Source organism: Leucopleurus acutus (genome assembly GCF_964270905.1).
Source record: "Leucopleurus acutus genome assembly, chromosome: 10".
NCBI classification, from domain to species: Eukaryota; Metazoa; Chordata; class Mammalia; order Artiodactyla; family Delphinidae; genus Leucopleurus; species Leucopleurus acutus.
Genome location: NC_139153.1, coordinates 49,820,172 through 49,841,522, shown reverse-complemented (window position 1 = coordinate 49,841,522; position 21,351 = coordinate 49,820,172). Strand labels below are relative to the sequence as shown.

Genomic DNA, 21,351 nt, shown 5'->3' with positions numbered 1-21,351 from the left:
TTACATACTTTCGTGACACCATATTTCTTTTCGTCAAAGTACTTATCTCATCTTGTATCTATTATTTCTTGAGTTACTTGGTTAACTTCTATCTCCCTTGTAAAGCCCGTGAGAATGAGTCTGTATCTGCGAACCGTTCTGTCCCTGGAGTGTAGTACAGTTCTTGAGATATAGCAGATGCTTAATAAATATTTCATGAATGAATGAATGAGTATTGTGGAGATTAAATGAATGAACCGATGTCGTGCCTGGCATATACAATTAGTGGGCAAAGAAAGTCCATGATAACATAATGGAAACTATAAAAGAGGAAGCAACCCCAGCTCAGAGGGTTTAACCAGGACCTGTTTCCTGGAGGAGATGGGCTTTGAGCCCAGGATGAATATGATTTGTCCAGAAGAAACTGTAGAAAAAGAGACCAAAAGTAGCCCATAGGCGTATTCACAAAGAACAGGAGTTTAAGACAATTTGGCAGAAGCCCTGCTAAGCCAAACGCAGTTTGGGCATGGAGGAGTGAGCCTTAGAGAGGAGGAACCCAGAGTGCTACCTCCTTATTCTTAGGGCAGTGGTAATCCTCTTAGAATTTCTGTGGTCCCATCACTGGTCTCCAAACACTGTCTAAAGGCAGAGGCTTCACACGGTCAGCTTCGCTACAGTTTCAGGGCAAACTTCCTTCATAAATTCATCTGCTATTACCTCCCCAAATCTCTGGAGCTTTCAGATCATGATAATCTTCCCACCGTCATGGGCAGAGAGCGGGAGAGAACAAGGGCATAGGGCAGAAAGGAGCAGTGTCTAAGAGTCATACCTGGGGCTGCCTTCCACCTCTGACACATGCTTGCTACATCAGTTTGAGCAAACTGTTTAATCTCTTGCAGCCTCCGTTTTCTCCTTCCTAGGGAGACAGAGTATTTAATGAGATAATGTAAAAAAAAAAACAGTGAGATTTCATGCCCAGGACAGAGTGAGGTGCACAATATATATATATTTTTTTCTGGCTGCGTTGGGTCTTCCTTGCTGCGCACAGGCTTTCTCTAGTTGCAGCGAGCGGGGGCTACTCTTCATCGCGGTGCACGGGCTTTTCCTTGCGGTGGCTTCTCTTGTTGCAGAGCACGGGCTCTAGGCACGCGGGCTTCAGTAGTTGTGGCATGCGGGCTTTCAGTAGTTGTGGCTCACAGGCTTTAGAGCACAGGCTCAGTAGTTGGGGTGCATGGGCTTAGTTGCTCTGTGGCATGGGGGATCCTCCCGGACCCGGGCTCGAACCTGTGTCCCCTGCACTGGCAGGCGGCTTCTTAACCACTGCATCACCAGGGAAGCCCACACAATATATTTTAGATACCTTCTCTTCATAATTTGCATCATTTCACAATATGTTTTATTTCCTGGTCTTCTGATCAATTACCCTAAAGATATATAGTAGAAAAAACACAGTTTAAGTTTCTGTCTCGCCTTTGAGCACATCCAAGGAGACATTATCTAATTGGTCTGGTGATAAGGATGCTGTGACACCCTGTCCCTCATCTTCTGAGTAGGTTTTGTGGTTGCTGACATGACATGCTCTAGGTATGGAATTTCACCACTGATACACAAGTTGTGATGCCATCATGCAGGGCTCTCCAGACGGTTGCTGATGATTTGAGGTCTCATAACGTTAAAGAGGCACCCGGGTTCCTCTGTCTAAGTGTAATGAGCGTGTATAGTAGATAACTTTCTGTCATTAAGGGTCTTAGACAATTTCCACCAAAAACCCTTACTATCAGGTTTTTGAGGAGTCCTGAAAATTACACTTTATGGAATGCCAGCTTAATTCATGAGCAAAGCTTTTTAAAATGCTAGTTGAAATACAAACTGGAGAACCCCATTATAATCAGGACTGACTTCATTATCATGCTACACTGCCTGGTGAATTCACAAAGGTCATGTGTCAATCATTCTGGCCAAGTGTGTATGTGTGTGACACATCACATATGCACATACACTCCCACACACAGTCAGATACACACAAACACACACAGTCACACACTCACACACATACATGCGCACACTCAGATACACCTGCATTTTTACACACACATATTAGCAAAAGCTTGATAACCCATGCTTAGCCTTTTGATGAAGGTAAATCCTGCCCTCCACATTTACACTGTAACCAGCCTCATTACCCTCACTGCTTCTGGGTTCAGAGGTCTGCAAAACATTCATGGAGATATCAGTTATTATTCACACCAATGCCTCTTTTTAAAATCAATAAGAATAACTTTAGTGGCTTTGCCAAGTCGACATACCATTTAAATAATCAGCAGATGTAAAAAACTTTGAGTAAGCACAAACCCCTAAAACACGGTAGCGACTCTGAAATAAAAGATCTAGAATAAATAAAAGACTCTAAGGTTCAAATACATATTTTAGTGACCATACCTATTCCAAAGAATCCCTTTTGGTTTTCCACATCTAAATCATTTTTATTATTTGTCCCCAGACAGATTTATGTGATAATGGCTGTGTTTCATAAGGGGGAAAAAAAGAGAGGAAAATAATTCTTATGGGCCAAGAAGGGGACTGGGGAAACTGCTGTTCGAATATTATTAAATATTAAGGGAGATACAAATTAATTGCCACTCCATGTGTGTGTGTCAGAACACCTAAATTTGGGGGCCTTAAAAGAAAAACATATCTTCTTTTGTAACTCCAAGTTAGAGTCCTGATTTAGAGTCTTGAGTTGCCAGATTCTTTCTTGGAAGCAGTGAGTCCTGGATTTTTCCATGGGTAAGTCTGAACAAAGCCAAGCAACCCGTTGTCTCATTAGCTAATATTCCCAAGAACCTCTGGAGATGGGATGGCCTGAATTCACCTCTTCCTGATTTATTGAAAGCACCACTTAAGATCAGGTTAAAAGGGATTTTAACCCTTGTATGGCTGTTTCCAGGATTTGTTTCATCTACCCACCACTCATCACGTGGTGAATGAGCATGTACTCTCTGCAGGGTGAACAGTTCCCAGGCCCTGTTCTCAAAGAGTTCCAGTGGCCATAAGGCTGAGAGCCCTAGACAAGAAAGTACCTCCAATGTGAGGTCTTGTGGGCGGGGATGTAGTCCAGGATGCTGCTACTGCACCTCAAGAAGGCATTGAAGCATCACCTAGGAAGAATCAGTGCTTCTGACCACATCATCCCACTGCAGAATAGGATTGTGACCCAAAACTTAAAAGGAAGAGAGAAAGAAAACTAATATTTAGGGAGCATCTACTATGTATCAAGTTCTTTACAATACATCATTTCATTTAATCTTAAAAAAAAAAAAAAAAGAAGGCATTGAAGCAGCCTTGGGAAGCCAGGGAAGGCTTTTCAAGGAGGTGGCATCACAGCCTAGCCAAGGCTTCCAGATAGAGGGGACATGGGTGCCTGTGCAGCCTAGATAGTGAGCAGTCATTCTATTCTCTCTTTCCAGGGAGGAAAGGATAAAGGAAGAATAAGTTAAACTGTAGAACAAGAGAATTATTTTAAGAGGTGCCAAATGCAAGCCAGTTGCAAACCCCATTACAAAAGAAGTGGAAATTCATCACAAAAACATATTTAGATTCTTACCTTCCTCCCAGTCTAGCGAATGGACTAGGTGTCCAAGCATAGCAAATGGACACCTAGCTGTTTAGTTCATATTCCAATGAGACAGTTTATGGTCCTTTACCCTTTTGAGGGGAGGGAGGGAGAACCAAGTCCAAGAACTCACAAGTAGCAAGTGGAGGCTCGGAGCAGTTACACGGGGAGGCTGATTCTCAGTCTACTTGTCTTTCTCCCACCCGAAACTTTCCATCCTACATTGACTGTGGTAGGTTTTCTCTCTGATAAGGTTGACAATTTATATTAATCAACAGATTCAGATAATGCATTAATTTGTCCCATTTTGGCCACTCACATCACTCCTTATAAATCTGTTTTGATTATTAAGCCTGGTTCGAAAGAACAGGAAGCTTGTGATCTATAGAGTGGGTTCATGAAAAGTCACTCCTGGTCAAGGATAATTTTTAAAAATTAAGATAAAATCACAGCTGTTATACAATTATAAAATGAGCACATGTCAGAAATTTAATTTGAATCATTAATGAATGAGAGAACCAGTACAAAGGAGAATTCACACAGCACCCATATATAGGCAATTAGGAGTGCTGATGTGAATTTCCAAATAGATGCAAAACTGGTCGATATTCACAGTAGTAATTGCCTACATTCTGCCAGACACAATTCACTTGCATTTCTATAGATAAGGATCATTTGCATTATTGCAGAGATGTGCAATAGCTCAAAGACATTGAAAGGGGGAGGTGACCCAGAAGGGCATACCACACAGGACACCAGATCAGTCATCGGTTTTGCCCATTTCAAAGTCTTCCAAATTGTCCCTGACAGCCCCTTGCATTCCTTTAACAAATCTGTGGGGTTATTCAAGCAAGTAGTATCTTACAGAGAAAATTATGGTTAGGATGGTTAAACCACGTGTTCCAATCCTTAAGAATCTCCTGGAGAATGTTATTAAAATAGAGACTCCTGGGCTGCACCCAGGTCTAGAGAGGCAGATCCACTTGGAAATCTGTACGGTTAAGTATTTCTCTGGATTCTGATTACCTGCTATATTTGAGAGCAACTGTGACCTATCAGACTTCTCCAAAGATGCGTAGTGTGCCCGTGGCCAACCCAAAATGCAGGTTTCCTGACCCTCAGCCAATGCTCAGTACACTGGTCTGCATTGGGGCTTTTTATTTGGTAATATGCTTCACTCTGTAAGGTTTTATAAACCCTCCATAAGATAAGAAAAGGAGAGCCCTTGAGACAGGGTAAGACAAAATAAGACTCTTGATGTCTCGTTTCCATTCTCTAAGTACATTACTGCTTGGCAAATGCATCAACTTAATTAAAACTAAACGTAATTCTTATGTACCAATTTGATTTAAAAATCATCTTCACAGTCGCCAGGACATCAAAATGCAATTAAGGGCTATTTGAGGAAAGTCTCTGGTGCATATTATGCTCTGATGCTGCACTATGTCAAGAAACCCAGATCTTCCTGAATGTCACTAATGTGTTTAGGAGCCTCCCTCTCACTCAAATGCCTTTTTCAATTAGGTTCTGGAGAGCGTGATCCATGACAGTTCAGGAACATTTACCAAATCCCATCCAAATGGCCCTTTAGCCGAATGCTTTTTCTCTGAGCTGGTCTCTGGACTTGAGAAGGTGCAGGCAGTCTTATGGATGCCAGGCTTAAGACAAAATCAAACTACAGAGTTCAGGAGTTCCTTGTTATACCGATCCATGTGCTGAGACTATAAAAGGCTCCGGACCAGGATTATAGAAATTGAGAAATGGGTCTAGTGAAAAATTAAGCAGTAGATCTAAAATTAATGGGGCAGTTTGGCTGGCCCCTTTTTTATTCCCCTTGTCTTGGTTTCTCCAGGAGATCTGTTTGGGCCCAGTGACCATGGTTGATGTAAGCTTGATTTGGGGGTCCTTTTTGCCTATGAATGGGAAAGTGTTAAGAAATAAAAAAAAAAAATCCCCAAATAGTTGCAGAGTAAAATGGGCAATTCCAAGGAGTTTGCACAAAGTTTGGGTGGTACAAGAATCAGCCGGATCTAGTGGAGTTAGTGGTGGAATCAAACCTGCCTATAAGTGGTAAAGTCTCACTCGACCTTCTTACTTGTGTGAAAATGCTACTGGTCACGCGCACTTCATTCAGTGAACATTGCCGTCCCCTCCAGGCTGTGTGGGAGCCCCTCAACCATTCCATCATCTCCCCTGCAATCAGCCACCTGCGTGGTAGAATCCTCACTCCACCCCGGGCCCTGCCACACCTTTGTGGTCACTACCTGGAGTCAAGGGGCAAAAGAGATGAGGGGTGGGGGCATAAAGAGAGGGAAACACTTTTCCAAAACTCTGAATCACATCAAACTTAAGTGTCGGAAGCCACTTAAGAGGTCAAAGGCTATCACATTAAGGAACTGTCTCTGCCAGAACCTAAGGGGACACTCATTTAAAAGTACTGATTACTAAATCTCATTTCCCAGTGAAAAATTGCATTTTTAGGAGGAAATTAGAATTTTTAAGCCTTTATTGTATATCAGCCACAGTGCTGAAGACTTCCGCATATGCATTCTCATTTAATTCACATAGCAATTTTGCCAAGTAAATATAGTTCACTGTATAGAGATGGATATACAGATATAGATATAATGCATAGTTTGTAATTATGTAAATATAACTGAGGTAGCTGAGTCTCAAAGAGGCATGTATGTTTGCGATTTTTGTTTGGGGTCAATTCCACACATGTTTGTGCCCCTCGAGCATATTTCTTCTCAGTTAACAATGGCACTATAAGCTCCCAGTTTACATGTCTTTCCCCTTTGAGATCACCAACATCTTGACGGCAATAACTATGTCTTAGCAACCATAATAGCCACCGTCTCTTGTGGGCTTATCTAAACGTGCTTCACAAGTATTAACTCATTTAATCCGCAAAAAAATTGAGGTGGGTACAATTATTATCTTCACCTGACAGATAAGAAAACTGATGCATAGACCAATCCTTTTATCTTGGTACCCTGAGTGCACACCCAAGACCTAACGTGTCATAAGCATTCAAAAAATACTTGAATGCCATGTAATTTCCTTCAGCTCAATAGACAAAGATGGAGGGATAAAGAAAGACAAATTTCCTTTGTTGTCCCAAATATTCAGTATATCCAAAACATTATGAAAGCAAAGAAGGCCCAGAGCATCCTGCCTTATCCATGGGCTTCCCATAGGAGGGCCGAGCTGAGGTCTCAGGTTGTCTCAGACAGTGGAGAAGGTATTTCTCGGAAGCAGTGACCATCGGAAGGGTGTCAGTTATCTCCACCCCTAGGAATCTGTGCTCTATGTGGGGACTGGAGAGAGGCTGGATGGGGGGGCCTCAGGACAGCTCACAATCCACCCTCCAGGAGCTCCCACCCATGAAAGACTCAACCATCTTCATAACACCTTGCAGAAGAGTTCCCTGTAGATGGCCAGGCTCGCTTGCATCATTCATACGCTCCATGTACACTGTGCCCTCTGAGTCCCTGAAACCAGTTTACTTGATTGAGGGCGAGATGGGTTCTGTGTCCAAGTGGGAAATCGAGAAATGAGGGAGGCAGAGGACTTCTGGAAGTGACCCCAGATAGCAACCATCAGGCTCACATGCACATGCACATAAACACACACACACACACACACACACACACACACACACACACACCCCTCTGTCTTCCTCACCACGAAGCCATGATTCTGTAGTTAGCTTTGTTATTTTATTCCTACTCCTACTGATAGCCCACAGTTCCCTCTTCATTTCAAGATGTTCCATGAATCATGACATAACCAACCTGAAAATTTTCCTCTGGGTTTAAGACCAATTTTACTGAACAAACAAAAAGAAAAGGCCAGCTGCGGTGTTCTGATCTATCTGCTCCAAGTAGGAGGCTCGTGCTTGTGTTGTGTCTGAAGAGCACTGTACTTTTTATCAATGTATAAAATTCTGGGTTACAATACAGCAGAATTTTTACCTGAACTTAGGATGCTCTGATTGGCTGAATTAAGCAAAAGTACGCTTTTTTCAGTATTTGGGAGCCTGATGAGTTCATCTCCAAGATTTGGAAATATAGAGTTAAATTATAAAATCGATATATAATGGATCAGGAACATAAAGTCACCTGGAAGAAAGAAAATAGCTGTTAGACCAGAGCAGGACTTTCTTCTAACATGCCTGGAGTGTGATAATGTGAAATAAGAAAGAACTGTTTCATGGAAAGGGGCCTGGTCAGCCACAGAGGCATGAAACAGCTAGAGGCAGAGAGTCATGCGCTGGCAGTGTCCATCCTAGGACCAACCAAGGGAAGGAGAATTTTAAGCATTAGACCTCCATTCCTCCAGGATCGATGGCAAGGCTCTTCCTATGTACAGCAGGTAAGCAGAGTGTTGACGTAGTTCTTTGATGGCAGGACATGGCACTCTGACACCACAGGTAGGAGAAGAGAACTAAGTTGAGAACAGGTTAGAAGAGAACTCACAGTTGAGAGTAAAGGGCTGCCACACAGGGCCACACTGGCCGACCAGGGAGTCAGGGTAACAGCAGCTGGAGCTGTAGGGGCAGCTTATGTATGGTCAGCAGCTGGGATTAGTGAGGTTTCCCAGGCTTCCTGTGGGTTAGCTAATTTGAATAATTTCATAGGCTCCAGGGTGCAGAGGCTGTCCCTACCTGTCTGGTACCTGGCCCCAGGGCATTTAGGGATGGGGCTGGTACATAGTGCCCCGGAGCATCCCAGCCTCGTGAGGGAAGTGGTGTGGGTGTTGATTTAATCAGATGTTTAAGGAGGAACTGACCAGTCTCTTGCCAGAGTTTCAAAACTGGTCAAGTCATATTTTTAAAAATTAATTAAAAACCTTATATTACACAGAGTGATTTTACCTTGCATGCCTACTCAGATCAACTGCCTGGAGCTCAGTGTGGGAAAGGATCCAAAGCAGCCTCAGTGGGGAAGAATGCTGGGAAGAGAAGAGAAAAATGCCAGGCAGAGGCAAGAGGGCAGTAGAAATCCCGCAAGCCACATGTGTGCTTGCCCAGATGTTAGAGAGTTGTTGTCTTGGATTCAAGTGCCGCCCTAGAGCAAGATCCTCCCCAAACTGAAAAAGAGACATTAGCTGTCTCTGCCTGATGACTAGAGTATTTAAATAATATCATTAGGGGTCCACTCTTATTCTTTATGACTGCATCCTGTTTATTTCCTTCATATATATTTATTAGTTATATATACACATTCTATATTTATTAAAAGTTTAATTATGCATTTGCTTGTTACCTATCATTCTCACTAGAATATTAGCTCCAGTGAGGACTTTACTAACCAAAGTATACCCAGTGCCTAGTAAAATCACTCTTTCAGAGTCAGTGTTCTGTAATATCTGTTGAATGAGTGGGTAAACAAAACAACAAAGGATAAAAGGATGAATGTAATTCTCCTCACTTACCAAGGAATTTTAGATGCTGGCAGTGCTCTTTTATAGGAAAAGACAGAAACTCCATCACACTGTCAGGATGTCAGGATGTCCAGTCTTTCTCATAAAATTATAGCTTGTATTCCAATGAGTGCCTTATCCTAATGTGTGGTTTAGTTAACATAGGTCATGGGCTCAGGGACTGTCCACATCTGGGCACGGTGAAGACTGACTCTCTAGACCATAAAAATAGAAGCTGGATTCAGGCAGCACTGTTTTACACCCTTAGGAAAAGTCGCTTCTTCCAACCGTGATTCCCTACTTACAATTTCTACCGAACCATCAGCAAAGTCAATGTAGTTTAACACATGGTTTCTTAGGTTACTAGGCTAAATAAAATCTGCTGGAGCTAGAAGGACTTTTCTACATTGACTTTTATCCTTGCTGCTTAATTAAATCCCTCACCTGAGAAAAGAGTGATTTTCAGCCTTCTCACTTTCTGTGGCATCAGCATGATACTGTGACTGTTGAAATACCAAAATGCCCGTTGTGTTTAATGCTTCAGGTGCAACAAGCCTGTTATATTTGGAATCCCCTAAGAAGATAGATATTAACTGAAAATTGAAAATGACAGCAGAGGAGATTGAACCAGAATAGCAAAAGGAGCACACAAATCTACTTCCCGTCTTGCTCCAATCCCTTAAAATGTCAGAAAATATATTTTTTAAAGAATACATCCATCATAGTACTAGAAAATAAGAAATAACACTATCAGAGACCAAAAAAATCTTAGGAGTTTCCTGGGAGACTACAGCAAATAGAGAACAAGGCAGATGACCAGAGACCAAAGGATGCTCAGGAAAAAAAACAAGTTTAAATGTAAGAGCACAAAAGAGACACTGAATTCACAACAGGTTCATTAAAGAGCATGATGGTGTCTTGGTGACTGAATTGTATTAATGGCCCCAATTCTTCACCAACCCTCTTTCCATACCCTTTGCCATGAGACTTTACAGTTCCTCTCACTGCAGAGTTGCTTTGCCCAATAAAATGAGGCAGAAATGAAAATGTGTCAGTTCTGAGCCTAGGCCATAGAGGTCTTATGTGTTTTTCACGTTTCCATTTGCTGCCCTGGCAATGCCATGAAAATCCCAACTGACCTTCTGGGGTATGAGAAACATGGAATAAGGCAAAATCACCCTAGTCATCCCAGCCAGCAGCCAACACCCAAGAATGTGAGTGAGTCTTTGAGGTTTGGGGGCTGTTTGTTACACAGCATTACCATAGCAATATATAACTGATACAGAGTCCCAACAGTGTTCATAACACCGTGTTACTACTTAGAATGAGAAATAGGCAGCAATGGTGTTTGACTCTAGAATTAAACCATTACCTGTACTCTAAAGAAAGGGAACCCCTGCCCAAGGAGAGCTCCTGTGTGGGCATGAAAGACTGAGAAAGAAAAAGAATTGTGTTGAGATAATTCTGGACCTCCAGAGCTTCTAGAGAGCAGGAGGGAAGGAAAAGATAGCTCTACTTGGAGGAAAATAATCTAACCTTCTCCCTCCCTGGGGTTAAGAAAGCTGCCCTTGTTTTAGCCATTGGGGTGGCGGTAGGAGGCTCCAGACTGCTTGTCTGCTATACTCTCAAGCATCCAAAGATGAGATGCGTCGACTGACACACCCTGCTCTCTTAAGCAGAGCCTGAAATTGACCCTCATACATTGCAGATACAGATGTATGTGATAGCAGAGAAACTTGCCCAGCGATTCACACCCTCTGATTTCAGTCATGAATATAAAGAGACAGCCGAGAAACAGGTGTTGGAGAAAATACCTTGATAGGAAGGAGAAGTAAAGTAATATGATAAAGAACAAGGTAACTAATCCTAGTGGAAACAAATCATTCAATAAAGGGGAGAAATATTGTTCTAAATATATAATAATATCCTCAGAAAGATCCATCATACTATTCCATCCATAACATAAAGTGACAAATGTTAAAAGGAAACTTTCAGAAAATAATACAGAATGCTTGAAAATTCCATTTTTTTTAAATTCTCAGTATTATAATAAATATTATAAGAGACAAGCCCATTAAGCAATTAGGAAGATTAAATTGAGAAAAATTTTAGAACAGAGTTGTTCTTTTGGGGCAGGTAGGGGTTGTTATTGTTGTGTTTTTTGGCTGCATCGGGTCTTAGTTGCGGCATCCGGGCTTCCTTGCAGTGCACGAGCTCTTCATTGCGGCATGCGGGCTTCTCTCTAGTTGTGGCAGATTCTTTACCACTGGACCACCAGGGTAGTCCCAAACAGAGTCTTTTTTTAAGACAGAAAATGTGTAAGAGAGACAAAAGGTATAGATGATTGATCCAGCAGGTCCAACATGTGTTGCATAGAAATTCCAGGAAGAAAGAAGAGAGAAAAATGAATGGGAGAAAACAGTGAAAAAAATAGACAAGATTTTCCCAAGTTGAAAAAGAGTACAATCTTCAGATTGTAAAAGTGTCATTACGTGCAGAGAAGAAGGAATGAAAAGACACATACACACACACACACATACACGTGGATGTGAAAGTCCAATAAGAAGTGGCAAATAATCACCATATCTACAACAATACCAAGAGCAAAAACGTTATGTAATTCTTCAGTTAAACCAAGTAATTCTTGATGAAGGATATAACAGACACACACACAAGTCTAAAACAAAATTCCAGATTATACCTACATAAAAGGTGGCAGACAAGGGAAGTGGAACTAAGTAAAAATGGTTTCAAGAAGGTACTGAGAAGACATAGCTGATAATAAAGATAATGTCTCATTCCAGATGTCATTAGTAAACAAAAGAAACAGCCAAATACATCTATATCTCTATATAAATGTCAGTGCATGAAAAAGGGTCCAGAAGGAGGCACAGGAAACCACTCACAGTGGTCACCTCTGGGCAATGGGAGGAGGATTATGGGGCAGAATATGAAAAAACTCCAGTTTTCATATTTTAGACTTCCAAATTTTAGAATTTTTTTCAATGCAAAGATGATCATCTATGTATAATATAAAAATAAAGCTTAAGATTATTTTTAAAATACAGCACAGAAATTACACTTGCTTTCAGTATCTAACAAAGCTACTTTCATGGGTGGGAAGAACAGGTAAAAGTCCTATTTATTTTAGGATTATTTGTGTAAGTGAAAAGCTACCACTTCTGACTTTAAAGGACCATCTTTTTCTCTTTCACCCCCTCTACTTCCCCACCCAACTCATTCATTCTTCATTTTAGGCCAGGAGACATGATTACTCTCCTAGAGGACTCCAATGAAGACTGGTGGAAAGTAAGTATTGCTTTTTCTTGAAGAAAAGTCATTTGGTAAATATAATCACAATGAATGCTACAATTGTGGATGCATGCCTCCTTTTTCCTTTCAGGGGAAAATTCAAGACAGGATTGGCTTCTTTCCAGCCAACTTTGTTCAGAGAGTACAACAAAATGAGAAGATTTTTAAATGTGTTAGAACCTTCATTGGGTGTAAGGAACAGGGGCAGATAACACTGAAAGAGAATCAGGTGAGTAAAGCACACAAACACATACCAAGTATGACCAAAACGGAGTAACTCTTTTTTTTTTTTTTTTTTTTTTTGCGGCACGCGGGCCTCTCACCGTTGTGGCCTCTCCCGTTGCGGAGCACAGGCTCCGGACGCGCAGGCTCAGCGGCCATGGCTCACGGGCCCAGCCGCTCCGCGGCACGTGGGATCTTCCCAGACCGGGGCACGAACCCGCGTCTCCTTCATCGGCAGGCGGACTCTCAACCACTGCGCCACCAGGGAAGCCCCAGAGTAACTCATTTTGACAAATAGCAGTACATGTAAGTCTGAATGAGTGGAGTCACAAGCGAAGTATTCACTTTGAGAAAAGATATTCTTAGTCCAATGATATTAGTGTAGGAGGATCTAAACATGGAAAACCAAAGTGTTAGGAAGCTCACTTGCCTTCCCTGGGAACCAAACATATAGATTATATATTATTTATAGAGCTTATATACCTACATTTTTTTTTGAAGTTCTATACATGCCCTATAAATGAGGAAACAAAGGTTCATAGAGGTCAGGTACCTTGCTCAAGGGGCAAAAGCTTGGTAAGTGTCCAGGCTGGAACTTAAAGATAGGTCTGCAAGCTTCAAGTCAGTGCCTTCCACTGAGCCATGTGCCCTGGACAATGTGGAACAAACAGAATGTAAAGTGCCTTTTGCATAGTTTGGTTCCCTGGGAAGCAAGTGTCCTCAGGGCAAGTGTCCTAGGACCAGAAGGGCCCTTGGAAACAAATTCTTCCTCATACAGAAGTCCTACTGAGTCATTCTTGATTCCAGGCAATGGAATCACCCTTATCAGACTGAAACCCCGTCTCTAATGCCATAAACATCCCACAAAGCAAACGGGACATTTCCCAGCTGGATTCCACACCAGTGTTTCAAACTTCTCCGGGATTACCCACTGTATCCTTCCTGTTACAAAATCTGGAAAGTCTTTTGAATGAAATACATTCGGGAAGGATGTTCATCTTTATTGGCAAAGCATTATTACATAATTTTGCTAGCATGTTTGATTTTTTTTCTCAGAATAATCTTTTGCTTCCCCATTTGAGATTAAACATTGTTTTACATTATTAAAATACAAATCAGTGAAAACAGAAGGCAAGTTAAAATTTGCTTAAGTTGATCAATTTCCAGAAGCAGAACAGCTGCTCAAAGACTTCTACCAATCCCTTGGCCGTATTCCCCCCGAAAAAAAATTTTTCTGGGAATGAGCTCACATTCTCCACTCTCATGGTTGAACTGACAACCTGCCGGGGTGGGGGTGAGACAAACAACCCACCATCTTTAATTAGACACGCTCGAGACACAACACAGCATTTTGGCCTGAACCTGGAACCGCATGAATCTACCCATAATTGTTTAGGAAAGGGCTATAACCCTGATATTTGTCTAGCCTGGTATTTCTAAGGTGTGGTCTTTGCATCATGTGAATCAGAATCACCTGGGAGCTTGCTGAAAATACAGATTTCTTTTTTTTTTTTAATTCATTTTATTTTTGGCTGTGTTGGGTCTTCGTTGCTGCGCGCAGGTTTTCTCTAGTTGCGGCGAGCAGGGGCTACACTTCGTTGCGGTGTGCGGACTTCTCATTGCAGTGGCTTCTCTTGTGGAGCACAGGCTCTAGACTCACGGGCTTCAGTAGTTGCAGCCCGCGGGCTCAGTAGTTGTGGCTCACAGGCCCTAAAGCGCAGGCTCAGAAGTAGTGGTGCACGGGCTTAGTTGCTCCACGGCATGTGGGACCCCCCCAGTTCAGGGCTTGAACCCGTGTCCCCTGCATTGGCAGGCGGATTCTTAACCACTGTGCCACCAGGGAAGTCCCTGAAAATGCAGATTTCTAACTCCATCCCACACCTGCTGAAGCAGAAACTTTCAGGGCAAAGGCAGGGAATCAGCCTTTTTTTATAGACGTCCCAGGTGCTCCGATCAAAGCTAAGATTTGAGAATGACCTTCATTTCCATTTTTCACTTTTAAGCCCTATAGTAGTTCTTTAGCAACTGAAGGCATTATTTTTTAAATTTTTTTGTGGTACTCGGGCCTCTCACTGTTGTGGCCTCTCCCATTGCGAAGCACAGGCTCCAGACGCGCAGGCTCAGCAGACATGGCTCACGGGCTCAGCCGCTCCGCGGCATGTGGGATCTTCCCAGACCAGGGCACAAACCCGTGTCCCCTGCATCGGCAGGCGGACTCTCAACCACTGCGCCACCAGGGAAACCCTAAAGGCATTTTTATTTCCAATTACATATGGGCCAACAAAAGGCACTGAGATCTCTTTACTCCTATACAAATCTCTATTTTCGATCTTTGTCATCAATGTGTGTACCAATTTTTGGAAAATATCAGCCCCCTGAAAGAAAATTCCATTTTAAAAATGTATTATTGAGAAGAAATTTTAAATTTGTCTCCACTTTAGTGTCTTAAATTATTTTACGTGTAAAAATTCAAAACATGCTTGTTGATTGAGGGGAGTCTAATGTAGTAGCAAAACACAGATTCCAGTATCATACAGAAATGGATCTATATCCTGTGTGATTTTGACAAAGTCATCTCTGAAAGTCAATGTTCTCATCTGTAAAATTGGCATAGTAGCATCGATCTCTTGACATGGAGGTGGAAGTTACATGTATCCCCTGTGTAAAACGTCAGCACAGTGCCTGACCACCGTGGGTGCTGAACGGGGTCATTACCCTTGCTGCCGTCATCATTCAGAGAAAAGCCTAACTGGGAAATCCATCTACAGTGGCCAGTGCCACCTAAAATTACCTAGTAAACATCAGAAAATAGCATGATATTTAAACTCTAAAAATATAAAGAGACAAATGGTCATTAGCAGGGAAGTAGAAGAAATTAAATCCTGAAAACAAATGTAATGCATCTCTTTGATGAAATTTCTGCCTCTGGGGTTAATTTGTCTCACAATTATTACATTATTTTTTCACAGAACTTTTGCTGCAGATAGAATTAAGTTATCTTTTTGTTGTGAACACACCTAGAGTTTGCATGGACACGAGTATGTTTTCTTCATTTTTGAAATTTAAAAACTATCCTTATTAAATCAACTTAAACACCATAAAACTATGTTTTAATTCATCCATAGTTCTGTCATGCCTAGAGAACTATTTTAATTGATTCTTGTGTTCTATAAAAGCTTTAAAGAAAAATGGATAAATCATTTTTAGATTAATAAAACTAAAATGCTTTTATTGTGGAGAAAATTTGGAAAATATCCTCAAAAATTACAAAGAAGAAAATAAAGATCACAGGTAATTCAGCCATCAATCGACATAATTACTTTTATGTTATTTCCCACCAGACTTTTCTTCTAATTCTTATTTTGATATCATATTATATTTAGTTTCCCAACTGTTTTTTAAACTTAGTTACTAAATGTTTATCAAAACACATGGTTTGGGCTTCCCTCGTGGTGCAGTGGTTGAGAGTCCGCCTGCCGATGCAGGGGGCACAGGTTCGTGCCCCGGTCCGGGAAGATCCCACATGCCGTGGAGCGGCTGGGCCCGTGAGCCATGGCCTCTGAGCCTGTGCTTACGTGCTCTGCAGCGGGAGAGGCCACAGCGGTGAGAGGCCCGCGTACTGCAAAAAAAAAAACAAAAAAAAACACACATGGTTTAGCAGTTGTATAACATATCATCATGTAGATCTGAGGTTGGGAAACTATAACCAATGGATCAGTCTGGCCCTGTTTTTAAAGTAAAGTTTATTAGAACACTGCTGCACTCATTCATCTATGTATTGCCTGCATTGCCTGCGGCTGCCTTCACACCGCAACAGCTGGGTTGAGTCATTGCAGTGGAGACCACGTGGCCTGCAAATGTTTCCTATTTAGTCCTTTACAGAAAAATTTTTCCAACCCCTAGTGTAGGTGTACAAGAATGTATTACGTTTTCCTCTATGATTGGATATTCAGAGCTTTTAAAAAATTATTATGGATAACTGCAATGAACACCTCTAAACCTAGATTGTTTTTTATAACTCTGATTACTTCTTTAGGATATGCTTTAGAATTTACAGGAAAACAGATAAACAATTTTTACAGTTCTTGATACATACTGCCAAATTGCCTCCCAAACATTTGTGCCAGTTTACACCCACATCAGCTGTTTATGAAAATATTCAGGTTACCACATCCTCGCCAGAACTGAACATTACTATTTTTTACATATTTGTATATCATACAAAGTGATATTTGTTGTTTTGATAAGTGAATAATATTTCATGTTAATCCTCATTTCCTGGATGCTTAGAGAGGTTGAAATTTTAACACATTTGTATTTCTTTTATGAATAATCTGTGTACTTTCTTGTTTTCTTACACTACTGAAAAAGTTTTCTATCCTTTAAAAATATTTGCACCTGATCTATCATGTGTGGCCAACGTTTCCCCCAGTTGGTCCTTTGCCTTTTGATCTTAATGCTTCTTCCTTCAGGAACTTAATAATGCTTCAGTTGAATCATCTCTGTTTTATCATATTTCCCTTATGGTTTTAATCTCTTTATTGCTTCCCACTTTATCACTTCACTTCTTCCTAGGAGAATGTTTCAAGATAGTCCCGCACTTCACTTTAATTTTCTGAAGTTTGATTCAGGCTTTCATCACTTCTAACATTGATCTTAATTTAGTGTTTATTTCCTTGTAGTATTTTCTTCTCAATCAACCCGCTTTCCTCTACAGCAGGTTTTCTTTAAGTTAAGTAGGTTCCCACATAAACCTAATGTAATCACAGGGGTCCTTATAAGAGGCAGACAGGAGGGTCCTAGTCAGAGGAGATGTGACAGTAGAAGTAGAGAGGAAGAAAGAGAGGGATTTGAAGATGCTGTGCTGCTGGCTTTGAAGATGCAGGAAGGGACCATGAGCCAAGGAATGCAGGTGGCCTCTAGAAGCTGAAGGTAAGGAAACAGATTCTCTCTTAGATCCTCTGGAAGGAACACAGACCTAATGACACCCTGATCTGGGGACTCAGATCTCCAAGAATGCAAGATAATAAATTTGTGTTGTTTAAATCTACAAAATTTATGGTAATTTGTTATAGCCACCATAGGAAACAAATTCAGATTTGTTTGGATTTGTTTCCTATGTAAAAGCCAATTTGCAGATGTGATTATATTGCAGGTTATGGACCACGTGACAGGGAGAGAGCCTGGATTGTCTACATTGGTCAAATCTAATCATTTGTGCCCTTAAAAGCAGTGAAATGTAGCTGGCTGGAGAAAGAGAGATGCAGCAAAAGAGGGCAGAAGAGAGATGAGGCAGAAGGGCAGGTCAGAAAGAGATTAAGTGTGAGAAGGACTCAACCCACCCTTGTTGGATTTGAAGCTGTAGGAAGGGGCCACAAGTCAGGGAATTCAGGTGGCTTCTAGAAGCTGAGAAGGACCCTTGGCTGACAGCCAACAAGGAAACAGGGACCTCAGTCCTACAACTACAAGTAACTGAATTCGGCAACAACCTAAATGAGCCTGGAATTGGATTCTCTCCTAGAGAAATAGAAGAGAAAGAAAGGAATAGGACCCTACTGACTCCCTGGTATTGGCCTTGTGAAACCCAGAGCAGAGAAAACTGGCCAAGCCCACCAGCCATAGGATTTAGAGAACTGTGATATAATAGACTGTGTTGTTGAAAGCCACTAATTTCTGGTAATTTATGACAGCAGAAGTGAACTAATACATATCTCAAGTCACAAAACTCCAATTGAGTCAACTGCAAAAGGTGTATTTTACTCATATAATAAGATGTCTGGATACAGGGCAGTTCTTGTATTCGTAATTCCGCAGCTTGATCCCATGATCGGAGAGGGATCTAGATTCCTCCACCCCTCTGTTCTGCTATGCTTGAAAGGTTAGCCACCTCCCCTAGTGGTCACAGATGGCTGCAGCCACTCCAGGAATCCTCACCAGAAAAAGAAAAAGATTTTCTTCCTAGTGCATCTCTTTTAAGAGGAAAGCAACTCTTCCCAGAAGTTTCCGAGCAGATATTCCATCCTGTTTCATTGGCTGGAACTGAGTCCCATGGGAACCACTAAGACTCATTAGCAAGGAGGGTAGAAACAGACTTGGACCAATTAGGATTTACCTGAGTCCTGCAGGGTTAAGGATAGACAACAGAACAAAAGTCCAGACTCTGCTGCATGGGAAGGGGGCAGTAATGACTGTTGATATCAACCAACAAGGTCTGCGTCATCTTTTAGGCTGGTAGATTTATCCTTGGTCCAGCAGCACAACTTGCTTCTGTCATCAGTTGAGCTCAGCTCCAAAGGTCTTATGGAAATTTCAGGTTCTGGAATGGCTGTCAGTCTGGGCGTTCAGTATTTTGACATTTCTTCCCCACCTCCAACTCCCTATCTTTTCACAGGTATTTTGAGGGGAAAACTGAGTCTAAGAATGCTAGGCAAGAAATCTTTTTAAATAAAATGACTCTTCTTCTGCTATAAGTGGCAGCATATTTAAATGTTAACGAGCTTGGAGGCAATGCAGGGGGAAACCTTAGACATTATTAGCATATGCGCTCCCGGAAGTGGGTTAGACTGAAGGACTTTAGCCAGATAGGACTAAAATGGAACTGAGCCAAGAGGGGCACTTAACCGGCAGGTGGTAGATTTCTGAAACATGAATCAGATACCAGTCCATTGTGTGCCCCAAGCCTCAGGAGTCACAAATCAAGCTCTTTAAGTATCCTAATACTTAATCATAAAGCTCCTTATTCTGTGTAAAAGAAGAACCCGCTCTATTGGTTTCTGTTGGTGCCCTGCCTACATCCCCTTCACTAGGCGTGTGCACCCATCTTCCAGCTGCTATGTCAGCGACTAACAACTCATAGCTGCCCCTTTTCCAGCGAATACCCCTTGGTGGAACAAAAGCTGCCTCACCAGAGTTACGCTCTCACTCCGCAGGTCAGCAGCCAGTGACCAAGGACTAATGTGGGGTCCAAAATGCCAGACCCCTTGCTTGAAAGTGGGTCAATCCTATGACACAGTTAACGCTACGACGCCCGCTGTGGGATCAGGCTGAGGTTCACCTCCAGCTGAGACCACACCCTTGCCAGCTCCTTCTCCTGCCCCATCCTGCTTCCCTCATGTCCCACCTCCCGAGAGCACTCCCACAGCAAGTCACTTGCACAGGGATTCCTGTCTCAGGCTCTGTTTCTAGGCAGTCCAACCAAAGACAAAACTCACCACCCTTGGAAGCAGGTTCAGCAGGAGAAACTCACAGCACGCTGACAGCCCTTCAGAACCGCTTCTCATTTACAGCAGGCCACAGCCACCCTGACACGCCCTTCAATGGCCTGTTAGTGGTGAATGACAAAATACCCAAATGGATTTTAACCACCTCCTTTTTTAAGTCCAGCATAGGTGGTCTTACTCTGGAATATGCAAGATGATAGCATCTATTTTCTTGTGACCAAGAATGAAATAGCTTCCTGTGACTTCCTGACATTATATGTATAAACTTCCAGGCATATGACAGGAGCCTGCTAAATGGTAGCCATTATTTTGGATTTTAAAATAATATATTGAGGACTCATTGCGTGCCGCATGCTAGGCTCTGTGATAAGCATTATCTCATTCTGTCCTCATAGGGACTCTTCAGGGGGACACAGAATCATCAATCCTGCTTTACTGATCCTCATTCGTGAAGCTGAATCTCAGAAAACATTCAACGCCTGGACCTAGTTCCAAACCCAGGGTGCTGCTTAATTTCTTATCAAATATTTTTCTCACCGAGCCACGGTTTCCCTAAACCAGTCTCCCTTTTCCAATTTGGTGTTCCACTGACTTCAACCAGCGGTGATTCAAGCTGCGGGTTCTAGCTTCTTTCCCATTGACACGTTTCTTTTTTTCTTCCTTTTTTCCAGATCTGTGTGACTTCTGAAGAAGAACAAGACGGCTTTATCAGAGTCCTCAGTGGAAAGAAGAGAGGTCTGGTCCCCTTCGACGTTCTAGAAGACATCTGATTGCTGGCCCCTCCTCCTTTTGCAGTCGGCAAACTGCGGTGATGCCTCACCTCACACTGTGTTAACCCAGAGGGGCTGCCGCGCTGACCCGCCACCCAGGAAACAGTGAGACAAGACTCAAGAATCTGAGACTGTGGGGGAACAGCCGCAAGGCAGGAGGCGCATCCCACAGCACATCCAGGCTGCCCAAAGATGGGGGTGAGGCTGAGAGAGTCGGCCAGCAGAGCCGAGTAACCACCGCCATCCCCCAGGACTCAACTCCCTCCCTGTCCATGTGGTGTCAGTTAACCCGCTGGAGGATGCTCCAGTCTGCGGAGTGGCCCCAGTTGAGGCTCAGATCCACATAGCCAAGTGTGATTCTGGTTCCAGACCTTTGTCCCCAGTACCGACCAATCAGCATCATCACATCTAAGGCCCCAGCAGTCTCTCTGCAGAGCATCAGGAAGCCCTACTTCCTAGCCCCCAGTACGCCCCACAAGCCCCTCACTGTGATCGAGCTGTCTCTCTGGCCTCCGAATAAGTCCTGGTGGCCTGCGTTAGATGTGAAGGATAAGTTGATGTGGCGCCAACTGCAAAGACCTGATCTGCCCCAAAATTGCTGTCAGGCAGTCCCTCCGGCTACTCTAGTTACTGACAAAGGTGACGGAGGCAGGATACGAGACATGGAAGGAAACAGTGGGCCCAGTGGGGTAAGGTGGGGCAAAGAGCTCTTAGTTATTTATGATTATACAGCCCTTTCAATTATGAAGTCCTTTCCCCAAGGAGATGGAGCTGGGGAAGTGAGTGTGGAAAAAAGTCTCCATGAGTG

General features: G+C 42.6%; 1 protein-coding gene across 1 annotated transcript in view; it reads left to right on the top strand.

Annotated features, from left to right (window-relative positions):
- Nucleotides 1-20,543, top strand: part of STAC (SH3 and cysteine rich domain) — a gene marked incomplete at both ends in the record, with an annotated part of 99,636 nt that extends 79,093 nt beyond the window's left edge. The window contains 3 exon segments of the mRNA XM_082848636.1: nucleotides 12,277-12,328; nucleotides 12,423-12,560; nucleotides 20,445-20,543. Coding sequence (XP_082704762.1) covers nucleotides 12,277-12,328; nucleotides 12,423-12,560; nucleotides 20,445-20,543 — 289 coding nt within the window.
- Nucleotides 20,544-21,351: the final 808 nt, after the last annotated feature.